Consider the following 19,392-nt stretch of genomic DNA (forward strand, 5'->3'; position numbering starts at 1 on the left):
TTTTAATTTATAATTCAAAATATATGCATATATGTAAGACACTGCGATCAGGGACTGTGGTGATGATAAAACACACAGGGATCAGGTATGAATCAGGATCTTTTTTGTGCTCAAACAGCACACAATGAATTTCTATGCTGTTTGTTGAATTGTTGTGGAGAATTATGATTTGGAAACCTCCAGTTTTTGGAGGTTTTCACTGTAGAGGGTGTTGATCTCACCACATCTCTAAAGCTGGCATGTGCCATGTTTGCCCTGGAAATGGCAAAGAAAGTACTTTTGGTCCGTCATAGCCTAAAAAGGCAATCAGTGTAGTATAATTTATATTTTGTTTTCCTCTTTATATTCCTTTCTATTATTTTTCCAATAATCTTTGTTTTTACTGATCCATTTATAAGAAAGTGTGAAACAACAGTAGTTGCCATAATTTTTCATAAACGCAGAGTAAAACCAGTTGTTTTCAAGAAACTCTGTTACAAAATTAGTTTTCAAACCAGATACTCAATTCTGCAGCATTCTTGGAATCACCATGAACATGGTGTAGCACAATACAGCACATCATGTCACATACTCATTATGGTATCAGATTGTACTTTATGCCAGGATACACATACATAAAAAGTCGATTTCTAACAGACACCAGACTCCAGACTAACAGTGATTAATGGTTATTAGCCTGTAGGTTTGGAACCTGTTATCTTTGTTTAATCAAAAGCCAGAAAAAAAGTACTTTATATCTTAATGTCATAGTAGTGACATTTCATTATATTTTTTCATTCTAGATATTATGAAGTAGCATAATTTCCGTAAAATATAAAGAAGGATTATTTTTTCTGATTAAGACATTCATGTGGTAAGAGATTTCATCTCACGCGTGGAAAGATTGCAACATTCTGTATGTTATGAAATACTTGAAGTCATCAGTGTAAAGGGACATTGGTGAGGCATTTATAGTTTCATTCACCATTATCTTTACTGCTCAGAAGACACAAAATAACTTTTTTTTCCATGAACAAAATTTGTGTCACGTTGTTTTTATCAGACATTTTTACACCACATTAATTGTAGACATAAATTTAGCTAACTGTGCAGTCTTTGTTGCTGCTCTCTACTTTAGAAAACTTACTAAATAAACATGGGAATAAACTGAGGGAAAAGACATTCATAAAATAAGTATTTAGGTGGCTTACAGAGTGTGGAATAGCTGGAAGATTGCAAAATAGTTTGAAGCTGTTTTTCAGAATATTGAAAATTATTTAAAGTGAATTGATGGTCTTAGAAAAATAGGTATATGTTTAGGTATCTACTATTAGAATGACAAACAAAACTGTGTTAAGCAACTTTTAAGCTTAAGTATGGGTCTGAGCCAAGCAAAAATCAAGATACTAACTTGGGATTATATCTATGTTAGCTCCTAGCTATTTTGCTCTCTCTCAGATACCAAAATGACAACAACCTAAATGTCAGTTGAGAGCAAACTTTGTTGATTACAGTATATTAACTGCAGTACATAACATACATATGCGTATGTATTTTATATATATATTGCTGTCACATTGAAATGTCTGAAAGATGAAAGATCCTCTGATGAAAGATCCTCTGCATCAACCTGAGGTGAGAGTTCCAGGCACCTGCAGAGGCAAAAAGCCTGGGCTGTTTGTAGGGGGAAGGAGGAGGGAGGAAAAGGGAAGAGGGAAGGTTTGAAATCAAGCTTGAGAGAAACTGGAGTATATGCAAACACTGTATTTTGGCATTGGAGTTGAAGATACATTTTTTTTAAAGAGTTGTAGATCATGTTTGAAATCCAAATACTAAATCTGGAGCTGAGTAGGAAGTTACATTTTTTGTTTTGCAGGAAGTTTTATCTTTGCACAGGAGTTAGCAGGACTCATTGAAAGGACTTTAAACTAGATTTGAAGGGAGAAAGTGATAATACCAGGCTCACAAGAGATAAGCCTGGGCGCGGCATGCCAATGTTGGTGGGACGGTGTGCAAGTTGAGGTCCTTCTCTCTGCTGTCTCAGTGGAGGTGGGGGTGGGGAACCGTGCAGCAGCAAAGACGCAAGGGTTATTGATGTGTTAGAAACCACGGAACTGCCTGAGATCAGTCACATAGGAATTAGGGCTTCTTCCCCCAAAAAGGTGGTGGGATCAATAGCCCACCTGAAGTCCATCTGCACCAATGCACGCAGCACGGGCAGCAAACAGGAGGAGCTGGAAGCCATTGTCCAGCAGAAAAACTATGATACAGGTGCCATCATGGAAACATGGTGGGATGACTTGCACAACTGGAGTGCTGCATTGGATGGCTACAAATTCTTCAGAAGGGACAGGCAAGGAAGGAGAGGCGGTAGGTAGCCCTGTATGTCAAGGAGTGTTTTGATTGTCTGTAGCATAATGATGGTGATGATAGGATTGAGTGTCTGTGGGTAAGAATCAGTGGGAAGGTCAACAAGGCAGATACCGTGGTGGGAGTCTGCTATAGACCACCCAACCAGGATGAAGAGGCAGATGAAATACTCTGTAAGCAGCTAGAAGTCATCTCACAAACTCTAGCCCTTGTTCTCCTGGAGGACTTCAACTTCCCAAATGTTTGCTGGAAATAAAATATGGCAGAGAGGAAACAGTCTCGGAGGTTCCTAGAGTGTGTGGAAGATAACTTCTGACACAGCTGGTGAGTGAGCCAACTAAGGAAGGTGCCCAGCTAGACCTGTTGATTGTGAAAAGAGGACTAGTGGGGGATGCAATGGTGGGAGGCCATCTTGGGCATAGTGATGACGAAATGAAAGAGTTTTTGATTCTCAGAGAAGTAAGGAGCGGGGTGAGCAGAACTGCTACCTTGGACTTCCAGAGGGCTGCCTTTGGCTTGTTTAGGAGCCTGGTGGACAGAGTCCCTTGGGAGGCAGTCCTGAAAGGCAAAGGAGTCCGGGAAGGCTGGACACTCTTCAAGAAGGAAGTCTTAAAGGCGCAGGAGCAGGCCATCCCCATGTGCCGAAAGACGAGCCGTCAGGGAAGAAGACCGGCCTGGCTGAACAGAGAGCTTTGGATGGAACTTGGGGAAAAAGATAAGAGTTTATGCCCTTTGGAAGAAGGGACAGGCTACTCAGGAGGACTACAAGGATGTTGTGAGGTTTTGCAGGGAGAAAATGAGAAAGGCCAAAGCCCAACTAGAACTTAACCTGGCGACTGCCGTAAAAGGCAATAGGGAATGTTTCTATAAATACATTAGCAACAAAAGGAGGGCTAAGGAGAATCTTCATCCTTTACTGGACATGGGGGGAAACATAGTGACAAAGGATGAGGCAAAGGCTGAGGTACTTAATGCTTTCTTTGCCTGAGTCTTTAATAGTAAGACCAGTTGTTCTCTGGGTACCCATCCCCCTGTGATGGCAGATAGCGGTAAGGAGCAGAGTGGAGCCCCCACAATCCAAGGGGAAATGGTTAGCGACCTGCTACACTGCTTAGGCACCCACAAGTCTGTGGGGCTAGATGGGATCCACCCAAGGGTACTGAGGGAGCTGTCGGTAGTGCTCACCAAGCCACTCTTCATCATCTACCAGCAGTCCTGGCTAACCGGGCAGGTCCCAGTTGACTGGAGGTTAGCAAATGTGATGCCGATCTTCAGGAAGGGCTGGAAGGAGGATCCGGGGAACTACAGGCCTGTCAGCCTGACTGTGGTGTCAGGGAAGATTATGAAGCAGATCATCTTGAGTGCCATCACGCGGCACGTACAGGGCAACCAGGCGATCAGGCCCAGCCAGCATGGGTTTATGAAAGGCAGGTCCTGCTTGACCAACCTGATCTCCTTCTATGACAAGGTGAGTGAGTGAGGGAAAGGCTGTGGATGTTGTCTACTACGTAGACTTCAGTAAAGCCTTTGACACTGTTTCCCACAGCATTCTTCTAGAGAAGCTGGCGACTTATGGCTTAGACAGGTGAACTCATTGCTGGGTAAAAAACTGGCTGGACGGCCAAGCCCAGAGAGTTGTGAACGGAGTTAAATCCAGTTGGTGGCCGGTCGCAAGCAGAGTCCCCCAGGGCTCAGTTTTGGGACTGGTCTTGTTTAATATATTTATCAATGATCTGGATGAGGGGATTGAGTGCTCCCTCAGCAAGTTTGCAGATGACACCAAGTAGGGTGGGAGCATTGATCTGCTGGAAGATCGGCAGGCTCTGCAGAGGGATCTGGACAGGCTGGATGGATGGGCCCAGGCCAATTGGATGAGGTTCAACAAGGCCAAGTGCTGGGTCCTGCACTTGGGTCACAACAGCCCTGTGCAACGCTACAGGCTTGGGGAAGAGTGGCTGGAAAGCTGCCCTGCAGAAAAGGACCTGGGGGTGTTGATCAACAGTTGGCTGAATATGAGCCAGCAGTGTGCCCAGGTGGCCAAGAAGGCCAAAGGCATCCTGGCCTGTATCAGAAACAGTGTGGCCAGCAGGAGCAGGGAGGTGATTGTGCCCCTGTACTCGGCGCTGGTGAGGCCGCACCTCGAATGCTGTGTTCAGTTTTGGGCCCCTCACTACAAGAAAGACATTGAGGTGCTGGAGCGTGTCCAGAGAAGGGCAACGAAGCTGGTGAGGGGTCTGGAGCACAAGTCTTATGAGGAGCGGCTGAGGGAGCTGGGATTGTTCAGTCTGGAGAAGAGGAGGCTGAGGGGAGACCTTACCGCTCTTACAACTACCTGAAGGGGGGTTGCAGAGAGGTGGGTGTTGGTCTCTTCTCCCAAGTGACTAGTGATAGGACAAGAGGAAATGGTCTCAAGTTGTGTCAGGGCAGGTTTAGATTCGATATTAGGAAAAATTTCTCCACTCGAAGGGTTGTCAAGCATTGGAACAGGCTGCCCAGGGAGATGGTGGAGTCACCATCCCTGGAGGTATTTAAAAATCATGTGTATGTGGTGCTTAGGGACATGGTTTAGTGGTGGACTTGGCAGTGCTAGGTTAATGGTTGGAGTTGATGATCTTAAAGGTCTTTTCCATTCTAAATGATTCTATGATTCTATGATAAGTTGGATTGTTTTCTTATTTCTTCTCTTCCAAAAATGAAGGGGGGAGGAGGGGAGGCGGAAGCTAACTGCATGATAAACTGGTACATTGGAAGTACAATCTGTTTGGATCTCATTTGAAGCTTCATTTTCATTTCATGTCAAGCATTTTATTCTGATTTTTGGCGGTTTTGTCTTATGAATCCTTATAAGACATTAAAATGAAACATTATGGTATTTTGAAAGGGCCACAGGACTCTCTTCAGTTTAAGCTGTTTTGTAGGTTGGTTTTTGTTTGTTTTTTTTTTATTTACAGTGATTCATTTCAGGGAGTTACTGTTTCCCACTCTGCTTGAAAACACTTAGTCAGTTTTGGTTACATAACTTGAGTGCAGGTACTTATACCTGCTAAAGACAGCCCTGGTAAAGTAAACATTAATTTTTAGTTTTCATTTTTCAAGTGTGTTTTCTCTCAGTTTCTAAGCTAAAGGAGTTTTTTTTAATGAGCATTTTTGTTATTTCCTGAAGTGAGTGTTTATGTGTCTGTGTGTGTTGATCTTCCTTTAGAAAGGAAAACAGAGCATGATAGGAGATGGGGGATATTTCTTCATTGCTGTGTGAGATAAGTCATTATGAAAACACACATAGTGGTGCTAGTCAGAAGGGCTGGTGATTATTCTGAAGCTGAGATGATTCAATCTGATAAGGGTAAAAAGGGGTTTTGTCTTTCAGATTTGACTCTGGCATAGAACAAAAATGCTCTCAAAGTATAGCAGCAATAAAGAGATTACTTCATAAAAGATGATCTGAATATGTTGAATTTTTTACCTAGTTGCATAGTCCAGCATGGATGGAAGAGGATATAAGGTAGAAGACAAAACACTGATCTTTAAATCAGGGAGCAGAGGAATAAATCTGAAATCAGTTCAAGGTATCAGAAAACTGGGCCATGATATGGTTTTTCCATGTACTCTGCAAATATCCTACCATCTTAAAAACCAAATCCAGAGAAGAAAGAGGATGCCAATTCAGTGTTCTGATCAATGGCAGTGCACACATTTTGAAGGAGAATATGTAAACATAGCGTTTACATATATATCACTGTTTAAATTAGCATGGGTAAAGAAACTTCTAATTTGAAGTCTTCCTGTCACTTTCATTATGCTGAACTGCTTTTTCCTTTGTTGTTTAATATGTTGTCAAATTGAGAAGGCAGCGCAGTCCTATTTAATAGTTAATCAATGATTTATTCAAGAAGTTACTTTTAAGTAAAAGGATTTACTTTTCTTTGAAGTTCAACATCTTTTCTTATTCCTTTGCAGTTTTCCCTCAACATTTCAAGTGCTATATGACCATCTGTGACTTTTTTCTGTTTTTAATATAGCTCATCCAGTTGATTTTGAGTCACCTTACAGTACCAGACCTGTGTAGACTAGCACAAACTTGTAAGCTCCTATATCAACATTGCTGTGATCCTCTACAGTACATTCATCTCAGTTTACAACCTTACTGGGCAAGGATTAATGACACATCTCTGGAATACCTACAGTCTCGCTGCACTCTCATCCAGTGGCTGAATTTGTCTTGGACTGGAAACAGGGGAGCCATCTCTGTTTCTGGATTTAGCAGGTCAGTGCTAACCGTACAGAAGTATTTTAATGAGCTCTGTTTGCAGAGCTGCTGCACAGTAGTTTCACTAAGTATTTGAAACCTTTTTAAAAGACAAGAAACATCTTTGATTTACTATAAAGGGTGTGATTGTTATGGTGTAGAAAAAACAACAGCTAAACCAGAGATACCAGCTATAGCAGCAGAAGTCCGTTTTAATATGTAGAGTCTGCATGTGCCAAACAGCCTGTGACTGAAAGGCTTCTTCCAGGGGGAGCAGTGTTTTACTTTCTCCTGGACTTCTAAAAGACTCCCCTAGAACTGAGCTGTCAAAAGTCCATCTCATGAAGAAAATATTTGCGGTTGTTCTTTGTACAGACGAGTCATCAGTAGGACTGTATTAGAATGGTGGCAGTAATAAACTGATTACAGTGCATGCTTACAAGGTGTGGGCCGTAAGTAATCACTGGAGTGCAATGTAAATGCAAATATTTTCATAAAAATGATTTAAAACATTAGCCCTGTTGGGAAACAGGGGGTTTGCATGTGCATCTTCCACTGAGCTGAAAATATGACTGTGCTGTAGGTCATTAAAATAGCAAATTCTCAGGGATTCTTCTCTGTATAACAGCCGTGTTCTCTGCTTTCTTAACATATCATTTCTTGCTTCTTTGCTTGTTTGCATTAGTTAAACAGCATCTATCAATGCATTTTATCTAAGCAGAAATTGCTGCTTCAAGTAAGAGGTAATCAGCAATGGCAGGTGAAAGCAGAAACAGAAATGTTTAATATATCTAAAAAAAAATTGTGTTAACTCTCATTTGTTTTCTGAATAAAAAGGTTAAATCAAGTATTAAAACATTTTTCTTTCCTTTGGTGCCTGGGTGCTTTCCCTGGGGAAGTAAAATAATTTGAAGAAATACTTTGTCAAGATGAGAATGTCGCTTCCTTTTTTCCTGACCTTCCAGTATAATCCAAGAGCTATGTGCTCTTTTGTGCTTGTTGGTAGAAAAAGGAGATAGACATCAGCTAGTTGCTGAATGGGGTACAAACATTTCTCCTAAATTTGGATTTCATATTGGGTACATTATGCAGAAGATAAATATGCAAGCTTTAATTGAGAATTCAACTCTGAAATGAAGTGCTTGCTTTCTGATGCTTAGCTATTAAATCTGTCTTTTGAAAACTCAAAGTATGTGCATTTTCATGGCAATTTTTAATTTTTTTTTCTTTCTGAACATGCAGTACTGCTAAAAATTTTTGTACTCTTGAAAGAAATGAATGTCCAAATTCAGGGAATTATAAACTTTGCAATTCTGGCATTTCTGACTTCCAGTTAGTTGAAAATGGCTTTATTGCTAATAACTTTTTTTTACTTCAGTGCTGAACTAATAGCAGCACTTACGTGTAGTCAGCATTTCTAATATAATAACTGTTCATTGTTTGACTATTAATAATTTGTGAATAAACACAGACAATTTCAATATTCATTTATTCATTATTATGGGTGATTTTTGTAACAAGGGGGAAAAGTGTTCTTGGACATGGATAGAGTTGTGAAGTTGTCTGTATTTCTAGGAAAAAGTATTTCTTGGAAGAGACACGTGCAGTCTGGGAAGGGGAGATGCAGTTCAGTCATAAATTTTTGAAACAAAGTTGTAAGCTAAATAATTTTCAGGTGTGACTTCTCAGAATTTTCACTTCTGAATCAAAAATTCTCCACTGTAACTATGTCTGGTTTTAAAAGTTTTCTTTTTCCTAATACAGAAATAATTTTGCAACTCTTTGTTCTGTAGAAGTGTCTTTTCTAGTAGAATTTCCAAACACAAATTTTACTTTTGACATTCTTCATCAGCATGTTTGTCAAATTTGCTGGCCTCCAGGAAAGGAGAATTTGCTGCTCATTTGCTATGGAAGTATCTATTAATACAGGAGGCTTACTAGAACAACACTTGCTTTTCAAAAGCATTAACGTAACTTTATTCAAAAAAGTAGCTTCCTGGTAAAAGATACTGTTTCTCAAAGGAGAAATGTGTCAAATAATGTTTTCATTTTATTGCTCTGGCTGTCATTAAGAAACTACCACCGTGTGGATATTGTAGCATTCAGGACATGTAGTCATGAACTCCCACAATTTTTCCTTTTGGACTTCTAGATGTTCCTCACCCAGCCTGACTTTTGGGAGATATTATGCAAAACAGAGTTTCCAAAGAATGGAGGTACTTTGACTTCCCTAGGAATTCTGTTTCACACTTAAATTTTCTTTCTAGTTTACTCTTCAGAATATGAGTCTTGCAGAGGAGGTTCTCAGTTGGCTGGGGAGAGTGCATTGCTGCTTTTATCAGTTACCTGCTGATGTTAACTGTTACTAAAAACCTAATCAGGTTTTCAGTCTGTAATTGTCCTTTGCAGAAATTAAAAACTTATGTGTTTCTTTCTGTCTCTATACGTAACAGTAGAAGACATGTACCACTACATTTATTAGTGTAAAATCTTCTCTTGCTGCCTACTGCGTGAATGTTTCTGAATCAGTTTGTTAGTTTTATCCTGCTCTCTTTGGCTCCCTCTCTCGTCTTGATATTCTCTATTTCTTTCTGTGACAGAAATTTTTAAATAAGGCAATGAGGTGTGCCTATAGAGTACCAAGCTGCATCTTTTATTTTGGATTTAATTGGTGAAAAAGACTTCTTGTAACTTGAGGTTGAGTTCAGATGAGCCTAAATTGCTTATTCCAATACTTCAAGTTTATAAATTTTGTGATGAGTTGCTGCATAAGCGACCACAAATGGCTGTCAAGCCAACTACTTGGAGGTATAGAGAATTCTGCCTAGAAGCTGTAACAATCTGAAGGACTCCATTATGCTGTTTTTAAAAGGCCAAGCTGTATTTATCAATTTAAAGAGAAAAAACATTATTTGCTAAATGAAATTTGTAAATAAGTTCACAAACACTACAAATTGCTGCAGTATAGAAACAGCAAAATGCTAAAACCAAAATATCTTATCCTCATAGATAACAGCATTTCACTTTTACAGGGCCTGTTTTTTATTTTGTTTTCTTTATTTTTGCACTTTTCTCAGCATTTGGTGTTACAGTTGGTGCTGTTGAATTCAAAACTGGTAGAGTTAGTTTCATTCTTACAATTGTACAGTTTAGGTTATGATTTCCGCAAGTCAAGGCATGTTTAAATGCTGCTCTTGCTCGAATTTTATTTTGGCAAATATCTTTCAAAAATGTTTTTATCTGTGGTTTCTTACAACAGTCTTAAAAGAAGTAGCTTGTGTAAATTTGTGTGTTGGTTTAAAAGGTTCATATAGACATGATTGTAAGAAATAATTGAAAATACATATTTTCTTGCAAAAATGTATTAAAGTAGAAAAATTTTTGAAAGAGTAATTTTAAGAAATGTGACTGAAGAAAATACTGTATTATCATGAGAAGATAGAATGCTTCAGGCATATGAACATCCCGAGGCAAAGCTCAAGGTATTTTAACTTATTGGTATCATCTACTCCTTAGGGCTAAAAATTACTATCATAAAGTTTTCATTTCAGTATGTAATATAAATTAACTAAACTTCATCGTTTAGATTGAACTAAAAGTATACTGAAAAGTGAAAGACAAATGAGTATCTGAGCAGTCTCAAGTGTCTGGAATGCAAAGTGACAGGGAATAAACGAAGATTTCACAGCAAGCATTACATAAGCAGCACTGCATTTCTCTTGGCGTTAGAGGTATGGTGAATTTCTTCATGCCAGAGGAATATCAGTGTGGGAGGATAAGACTTATATAGGAAAAGTGAGGCAAGTTGACTGGAGGTGTACTGAATATCGAGGTGCTGAATAAATGCTCTGAGGTTTAAACAGCTCAAGGACTATGACAGTTGAAAAACGGAGTTCTGCATACAGATTTCATTGTATCGCTGATAATGTCATTAGATTGTTTAAACTCTTTTGCTTTAAATATCTGAGGCATTAGGATTTTTATTTACATCGAACATTTTATACTGTGAAAATGAATTAGTAGTGTTTTATTTTCAGGTTAGTGATGCAGTGCTTGCATGCCAAGTGCATCCAGGAATATTTCTTTAACAATTTTGTTGCTGTTAACATTCGAAGGCTTTAGTTGCTGTTTAATAGAGGTGTATTTTGACAATGTTTAACTTGGTGAGGCTTTGCTATGAATCAAACTAGCAGGAAGGTCAGAGAAATTACTGGAACATGCATCAAATACTCAGTCACAGAAAATAGGAGTAATGTGTGACTTGACAGGGATTCTCAATTTAAAAATCACGTCTGTCTCTTTTTTTTTTAATTTGCACAGTTTTTAGTAAAACCTAGGGTTGCTGTAACTGAGATTAAGTAATAACGTTTGTTTTGCATGTTTTTATTGAAATAGTTTAATCTGTGTTGAGAAAAGCACAAGATCAGGTACTTAATATTCTCCTTACTTGCATGCAATGTTTTAGTGTTTGCTGACAAAAAAACAGTTTAATACATGCTGGAGTAGAAAATAACATTGTAACAGTTAGAATGTCTTAGAGGAAGGGAAGGTGACTTCTTTTTAAAAACAAAATTATGTTACTCGGTATCACTCTCATGCATGCATATTCGGATGCACCGAGACAACCAATATGTGTACAAACCAATTTGTCCAGTGTGTAGTGTCACCATTCTGTGCCACCTCCATCCTTTGTCTCCTAATCTGCGTGTTCTGAGAAACTGCACAAACATATGTTCAAGGATCTTGATGACCTGCTAACCTAACTTCCACTAACACACACTGCTCTACCGGCCCTCGTGTTGCCATTTGTTTTTTCTCGTGCTTCTACAGCTGTTTGTACCCATTCGTTCCCCAGTCATACCAATCTTAACACTTTTATTACAATTATCTGTACTACATGCTGCTACTGTTGTGTAACACAGCAGTCCTGAAAGGAAAAACATCATTGTGAGTATAAAAATAGCTCAAAGTGACTTGAAGAATATGTTAAAATGTAATTCCACAAGCCAAATCTCATTGTTTTAAATTACATAAATAAATTTGTCAAAGTTCCTTTAGGTCTTCAAGTCTCTGCTGTAGGGCTGGTGTAGCATGTTATGATCCAGAGTCAATTAGGCACTTGGAATTTTTAATATTAATTGCACTATCAGTGCAGAGGCCGTAACCCCAGAAGTTGGTGTCTGCTGATAAACGGAAGTATCAAAAGCCACCATGCAAATATGCAGTCACCACAACTTTGGAAACTACTGAAAGTAGAAAACAACTCACTGACTGAAAGGAGGAGGAATGTGCTTCAGTGTTTGGGGGGAGAAAACGAAAAGTGCATGAAGTTTAAACTTGCATAGAACACTACGGGTTGATTTTATTCAAATATGTAAGCCTTGTGTGTAAAGTAAGTAAACTGTCTCCTTAATTATGAAGACTGAAGGGAAAATAGAAGATACTAGAACAGTAGACAATAGAAGCTGCCAGGGATACAGGAATGTTACCTCTGGTATGGCCTTGGATTAAATGAAAAACTGGAACTGCAAGACAGGTGGGGATTATGAAGTCCTCTGCCAAGTCTGTGAGAGTAATAATATTGATAGAACTACAGTAAGAAAGAGAAGACCTCAAGATCTTAGAAGTGAAATGAGGAAGAATAAAATCCAAGTGGTTGGTTTTGGGGTTTTTTTTTGACATTATTCTTGTCTGGTGGCAGGCTCTGGAAAGCAGGAGACCTGAGTAGCTGGAGGGAGTGTGTAATTGACTTGAAGCAAACTGCAGCCCTTGTTTTAATAAAATACTGGTTCTAGGAGGGTGGTGCCAAGGAGGGCTAGGCAAATGGGGCAGTGTTATATCTGTCAAGTAATGGAGGTAACATCCCTGATTTGGATGCTAGCCTAAGGTAACACTACAAGAGAAAGTGCTAAAGAAAAAAAAAAAATCTATCCAACCCTATGTTGTTCATAAATGGAAGTTGCTTTCCCCCCCAACCCCCACTCTTGGACACCAAATTGAGTGGTTTATATGTCAATGACTACAAAATGAGCACCTAAGATTTTCATTGAAAATAGATTTGGTAAAATCAGCATGAAACCTGTTGGGGTAATTGTACTAAAGTAATACAAAACTAAACTAGGTAGCTAGTTGTGTTTAGAAAGGATGAGTAGATGAGAGAGAACTGTATTGTGATCCCTGCTGGTTCTAGAGTTTTCAGTAACTTTGAACCATGGGATATCAAGTAAGTGAGGATCATTATGCTAACAGTGAAGTGTAGGTTTTGGATCCAGTGCAGTTCCATTAGAAACTATTGGAGCAAATGTGATGTGTTCAGTACTCTCACAAGCATATGTCTAAAGGTGTTCTGGGGATTTTGTTTGGGAGGTCTTATGCAGCCAGTTCTGATGTGGAGTGTGCTATCTCTTGTACCTTGATATTTTAATTTTTGATCTTCTTTGGCTCATGGGATATGCTTATGATACAGACATGAATTACAAGATTGGAAGTTGTTAATAGACTGAGTGACCCCATGATCATGATGGGTTTAACATCAGCATAAGCAAATAGCATCCTAACTGCTAACAGATACATTTGATGTTTCAGAAGGATTTCACTAGGACTAACTTACTTCCCAAAAGCTGAAGCTGAATTGGAGGAAAATGAGCAGTAGTTCTTGAAAGCAGACAGAAGGTGATGGAAAGTGAGATTGCTTTTTTACTGAAAAAAGACCAAAAAACGAAACCAAAAAACAACCACCACCACAACACCAAAAAACCAACAATCAATAAAACCCCTGAAATACTGTAATTTAGAATGAGGATGAACTTAGAGGGAAAGGCCAAATCCAGTGTCTAGCAAAATAAATGTACATGTTCACATTATTCTAGGTTGTTTAGTCAGTCATATTTCATAACAAACATGAAGGGATAAAGAGAAATCACTTCAGAAAATGTGTGTATAAAATATTGATAATAAAACCAAAACTAAAGGGATGGATGACTGTGCAGAACAGAGGAGAGACTAAAAACAGGAACCAGTCAGTCCTCAGTGATTAAAGGAGATATGTGAAGAAATGTTGATTTAGGTGGAAGGTGCTTTTTTGGGGATTGTTTGTTTTCAAATTAGCCAAGTCAGAGCCAGGCATCCAGCGTCTGGTAAGTCTCAGAAGTATGAAGGCAATGACACGTTTTTTCTGAAAGCACAAGAACCCATGTTCTCCCTTGCCATATGGCTTTGGAGATCCATATAGAAAGACGTTAGCAAAAACCTCTGTCCTGAGCAGCCTGTTAAGTGCAAACAAAGATTGGGGTGCCTTGATCGTTCAGAGAACTCTGCAGTTCTGCGTAACGTTCTCTGCCCTGTGCTGGTTGGTGACTTCCTCAAATTCCTCCTCCTGTTTCTGTTCATCTCTTCATGCCTGTCAGCTCGTTCTTGTACCCTGCTGCATGTCCCTTATCCCCCTTGCCTTTCTGTTTAATGTCTCCTAAATAACCCTTTCTAAAAAGGCAGCAAAGCCATGAAGGGCAGTGCTCATTGCTATCACTGTGTTTGCTCTGCCTGTGTGTTTCAAGTGTAATGAATTTAAATAAAATGTTATGAGGATAGTAACTCCTCAAGCTGGTGAGCCTGGAGTTCTCCAAGTGCGGGGGGTTAAATAAGTGTTTCCCTGACCTTGTAATGTTAACTATTACTAGTCCTAGAGGGAGAAGAGTGTTGATCTGTACCAATATTTGTAACAGCCAAGCCCTGTTAAATTATATGGCAGTTAACCTAACATCCATTATTGTAATGGAGTAATTCATAAAATATTTATCTGTTAGCAAATTAAAAGCTAGAGGTATAATAAGTGGCTATTGACAAGGTTTTATGGAAAATATCACCATTCAAACAAACCTCATAATTTGTTGATGAAAGAAGCTGTGTGAATGTATTGTTAAAGCACTCATTAAATAGAGGAATTGGCTAATTGGTAATCAGCAATGAATCCATATGTCTCCACTCTGATTTCCAGGCATGTCCATTCTGCATTTCTCCATGGCAGCGTTGAACTCTATTGCTAGCCTAAAATAGCAGTCTAATGTTTAAATACCTGATGTTAATTGTTGTGAATTGTTGCGTCATTTCAGCTCTGACACTCCCGTAAGAAGGTTACCAGTCTAGGTGAATTCACTGTATCCAGTATGAAAACAGCAAATAAGTGCTTGGTGTTTGATAAACTCTCATTTTACAAGCTAAAATAGATTCTAAAGAGAGACTACAGAGTTAGACAAAAACAGTGGAAAAGTAGATTTGAAGGCCATACTTAGCAGAACCCCTGTGGCTCTGGGGCTTATGTCTCCCCTTTCATGTTGCAGATCCTCTCTTTGTTTCTGTTTGCATAGGCTCATAGAGATGTTGAATGTTAGGGACCTCTGAAGGTCGTCTGCTCCAGGCTCACACTTGAAGTGCCAGTGTCTCCAGTGCTAGATCAGGTCAGTCAAGGTTTCAGGTGACTCTTGGAAACCTCCTCCAGGGATGCATATGCCACCCTGGAATCTCCTTTCCCCTCCATATTGCATAGGATCTGCATAATCAAACTAAGGCTACATAATGTGCAGGATGAAAGGAATAAAGAAAGGTGATGAAAAATGGCAACTGTGACTTGAGTGAGTAATGAAAAAATAAAGAAAGGAGAAGGTTTGAAAACTTGGATCTTGAAGGACGGACTTCAAGTCCTGTGCTACTGTTGGTGCCATTGAGGAGTGCCTCCCTGAACGTGTCTGCTTTTAAGACCAGCAGCTATTTCGTCCTAAGTTTCAGCAGGAACAAAGTCTTGGGAAGGCTAATACCTGTTTAGTTGTAGCAATAGGAGTTTTTGTGCAAGCAGAAGTGTGATGTCTCTCTGGCATTTCTATTGTATGAGTTAAGCCCAAAAAGTAGTACTAACTTTGTGGTGAAAGCGTCAGAACTTAAAGCTGTTTTGTCTGCATGAAGTTTTTTTGTAGGATAGAACTGGTAATAGAGCAGATCAGAATATTTATTATGAGAAACCAATTCATGCTCTGTCACAAGTAGCTCCATTATGCTAGAAAGTAACAATGGGAACTCACTGCAGCCCATAGGTTAGGAACTTAGGGTTTTTTTTTTCTGCTGGAGAAACTTAAAATAAAGTATAACAAAATCACTGCAAACATGTGGGGGTTTTCTTTCCTATTAAATATCAAACTTACAAACCTAGTGATTGACTCACAGTTTGAAGGTTATCTTTGCAATAAAAAGGGATGTAAGCTTATGTATTTTTAATTAAAGCTTGGATTATATATAATAGTGCTTGAATTTCTGACACGGGGTCTCTGTCAGAAGGTGGAATTCATGCAGAGACCATCAAAGTTTCTAAATTTTTGATATTTTGTCTTCTAATGTCTTAAATTTTTATAATTCCAATGAAAGTCATGTGAAATAGTCTTTAGGAATCTCTGTGTTTTAGAACAGCTACGAAGTGTTGAGTTTGACTTATTTGTTAATGAAAGTAATGAGATGTTCTTCTGAAAGCCTTAAAATACTTCTCCTGACTATTTCATCCATTTAAAAGTATTTGTTTAACCTCATTTTTACATTTGCAGATTTTTCTGAGATAAAAAGAAACATGAAATTGTTGGTGGAAACTTGCAGGCCATTGTCCAAATTGGCTTTGGGGACTGTTTCCAACTTTCTAAACTGAAACAGAGTTTTCAAGACTAATGTTAATTTAATAAAAAGCCCTCTCTGTACCATTCTCACCCCCAATGATTCTTTTGCAATTCTTTTTCAAGGTAGGATTGCTTTTTAAAGGTGCTTTTAGTGATGTTAGCCTCCTTATGCCATGTATAGCAGTATATAGCTTTCTGTGTTTCTTAAAATGTATGTAGTCAAATATTCCTTTGTACAAAACATTGTATAATATCTAGGTTATGTACAGTATCAAGTTAATGTTGATGAAACAGCCTTGACTCTCAGACTACCTTTGGTTTTAAATATTGCTCTCTTCTCTAACTCAAAACCTAATTAGTTTGTTCTCTTCTGGATTTGTACAGATTTGATTCAGAAGTAACTTCTTCAGAGTGGTTATGATTCATTTACTTTAACCTAATAATGTTTTCTGTTAATTAACTGAGGTGACATAAGAGCTGTAGTCTGTAGGCTTGTCATTGTTGAAAGGAACTGTTTCCAAGCTTAAGGTTTTGACAGTATTCAGACTCTCACCTGAAAGTATGTTTATTTTTCACTTAAAATGTGTTTTTTACAGGTTCTTGAAAATTTGTGGCTCTGAACTAGTACGTCTTGAGTTGTCTTGTGGCCATTTCCTCAATGAAACATGCTTGGAGGTCATTACTGAAATGTGTCCAAATCTTCAGGAATTAAATCTCTCATCATGTGATAAAATACCACCTCAGGCTTTCAACCATATAGCCAAAGTGGGCAGCCTAAAGCGTCTCATTCTCTACCGAACAAAAGTGGAGGTAGGAACAAGTGGTTTTAACCTTTGCAATAAATACTTCCAATTCTGGGAAAGTTGGGGGTTTTTTTTTTTCATTAATGAAGAAGTGAATTTGAATTGTGCATGTAAATTCAAAATTAAGAAAATTCAAAAGTAGTTTCAAAAAACATACAATTTTTTTTATTTTCAAAACAGCTTCTGGATTTCACAAAAATAAATAAAAAGCCTGCATGTTTTAACTTGCATGGAAGATTCGTGATTTTTCACCAGCTGTTTTAAGCAATGTAGTGAAATCACAAATGTGAAAGCTTTTTCTCTTGTTTTGAAGTGTACTCCAGACAGACTGCATTTGGCAATATAATTGGGAAATTATCCTGTTTAGTAACTTACTGTAATTATCAACATTCTTTCCTTTAGAATGACTTACTAATTACTAGATCCCTACTGTCTTTGTATATTAGCAGTATGAGAGACATGGAACACAAATTTTTCATTTACAGGTAAAAATTACTTCTTTATACAATTACTCAACTGCCCAAATCAGGGTGGTTATGGTTTGCTGCAACATATTTCCTATCTAAGATGGAATGGGTTTACATGCTACAGTTGAGAAGACTGTTGTAGTTTACCACATTTTACAAATGTTGTATCCTAGTAAATTCAGCAATTTGAATCAGAAGCAATTCCATTACTTCTTACCAGCAACTTTGATACTCTGTTTTACATGGAAGCTCTCATACTTGTGCTTCTCTTGTTGCAAAAGCCACTGCTTAGTAGAGCTCCAAAATGGGGGGAAAAACATGTCTCAGCAGTTTCTTTCTAGCTTTTAGTTCTAAGTTAAACATTTTAAGAAGAGTTTGCTTGTGTGTGTTACTTCTGCTTATGCTTTTGGTGCACAGAAGTGAGGTTATGACACTGGATTGTGTGGGGTTAAACTGTAGTGTAATAGAAGAACTGAAGCTGGAACAGTAGGCTTTATCTACTAGATGTCTAAGGGGCATCTGAAGTTCTAGTACCTTATTTCATTTATAAGCAGTTCACACCAAAGACATGTGCTACAAAGTTAGTGGTATCTTGTTGTCCTATTTTTGGTAAATCATATGTACGTTTGTGTCCAGGGTCTAGCTAGCTGTCTGTAATGGTGATTTGGTAATGCAAGGTAGTTAGACTAAAGGGTAGGCTACCTGGAATGATTGGCATTTGCTGTGGGGTATGCAAGGCAGTCACCGTGAAGCCAGTGCTCCTCAGTAACTTATTACTTTGCAGTAGTTGCTCTATGTATTGAAACAATTATTATTTTCTTCAAACTAAAAAATAATCTGGTGAGCCCTGCTTTGAAGTGCCTTTTGTATAGGACTCTGAATCTCAGTACCTTGGGCATATCTGTTCTGTTTGTATCTTGCTAGACTTTCTTTAAATCTTGGATAAATCTCATTACCTCACTTCAAGCATGTGCTCTGTACTTCACAAGGCTTTTTCAGATCCAAAAAAGATCATTGTATCAGAGGCAAAGATTGTAGAACTTTATTTTTTTTCTACTGTTGATTGATCATAATTTACTTGATTCTCCTCAGGTAACTTCTAAAGTTTGAGACTTCATGTTTGTAATAGTGCAGCAGCTGAGGTATAATCTGAAAATGATTGGTAACTGTCGTTTTTCAGCGATCAGTTTGCTGAACAGAACTTGAGATTGGATTGAATGTAGGTGGTAAAGATTTCCTGTCTTTGAAGCTCTTAAATTGTGAAGATTCATTTCTGCCTTTCATGTGTATGGACATGCATCTGCTTGTAGCTGACAAGAATATTATTCATAATCAAGCTTACTTAAGATTGTGCTTCCATTTTATACATAAGTAGAAACAAAAAGGCACTGTTCCTAACAAACTATGGAAGAGAAATTTCTAGAAATTTAAATAGGTAAACTGGAGAGAATGCTTTTGTGTTACTTGTTAATATGAAGCCACTTAATATACATTGTGCATCACAGGTGGAAAAGTAAAAGGGAAAGAATGAAGATGTAGCATAGGATTTGAATTAGAGCATTAGAGTTACAAAAGTCACAGATTTGTAGAAATACCAGTTAAGTAGTAACTGATGTCTAGATGCAAAAAGACAGGATAGATAAATTCATCAAGCATGCTCTGGGGTGATTTAGACCTCTCTAAAACTTACCAAAGAACTGTAATGTAGTAGTGTTGTGATTTTTGTGAAATTTCTGCTACTACTGGTTCTTTGTTGTTGGAGCTTCTAAGGGGCAAACAAGGGAACAACGCTAATGTTTAATGAAGATCTTGGGGTTGTGTTGTTGCCAACTGAACCTGCTCAGAGACAAGAATCTGAGGCCATGAATCCACTAAGG

The 19,392-nt window shown here is 38.4% G+C and overlaps 1 protein-coding gene across 1 annotated transcript in view; it reads left to right on the forward strand.

Annotated features, from left to right (window-relative positions):
- Positions 1–19,392, forward strand: part of FBXL4 (F-box and leucine rich repeat protein 4) — a 62,495-nt gene that overhangs the window by 17,317 nt on the left and 25,786 nt on the right. The window contains exons 4-5 of the mRNA XM_059835475.1: positions 6,369–6,613; positions 16,842–17,055. Of these exons, the coding sequence (XP_059691458.1) occupies positions 6,369–6,613; positions 16,842–17,055 (459 nt within the window). The remainder of the gene's footprint in view (positions 1–6,368; positions 6,614–16,841; positions 17,056–19,392) is intronic.

The sequence above is a fragment of the Gavia stellata genome, chromosome 2, assembly GCF_030936135.1.
Source record: "Gavia stellata isolate bGavSte3 chromosome 2, bGavSte3.hap2, whole genome shotgun sequence".
In the NCBI taxonomy this organism is placed as follows: Eukaryota; Metazoa; Chordata; class Aves; order Gaviiformes; family Gaviidae; genus Gavia; species Gavia stellata.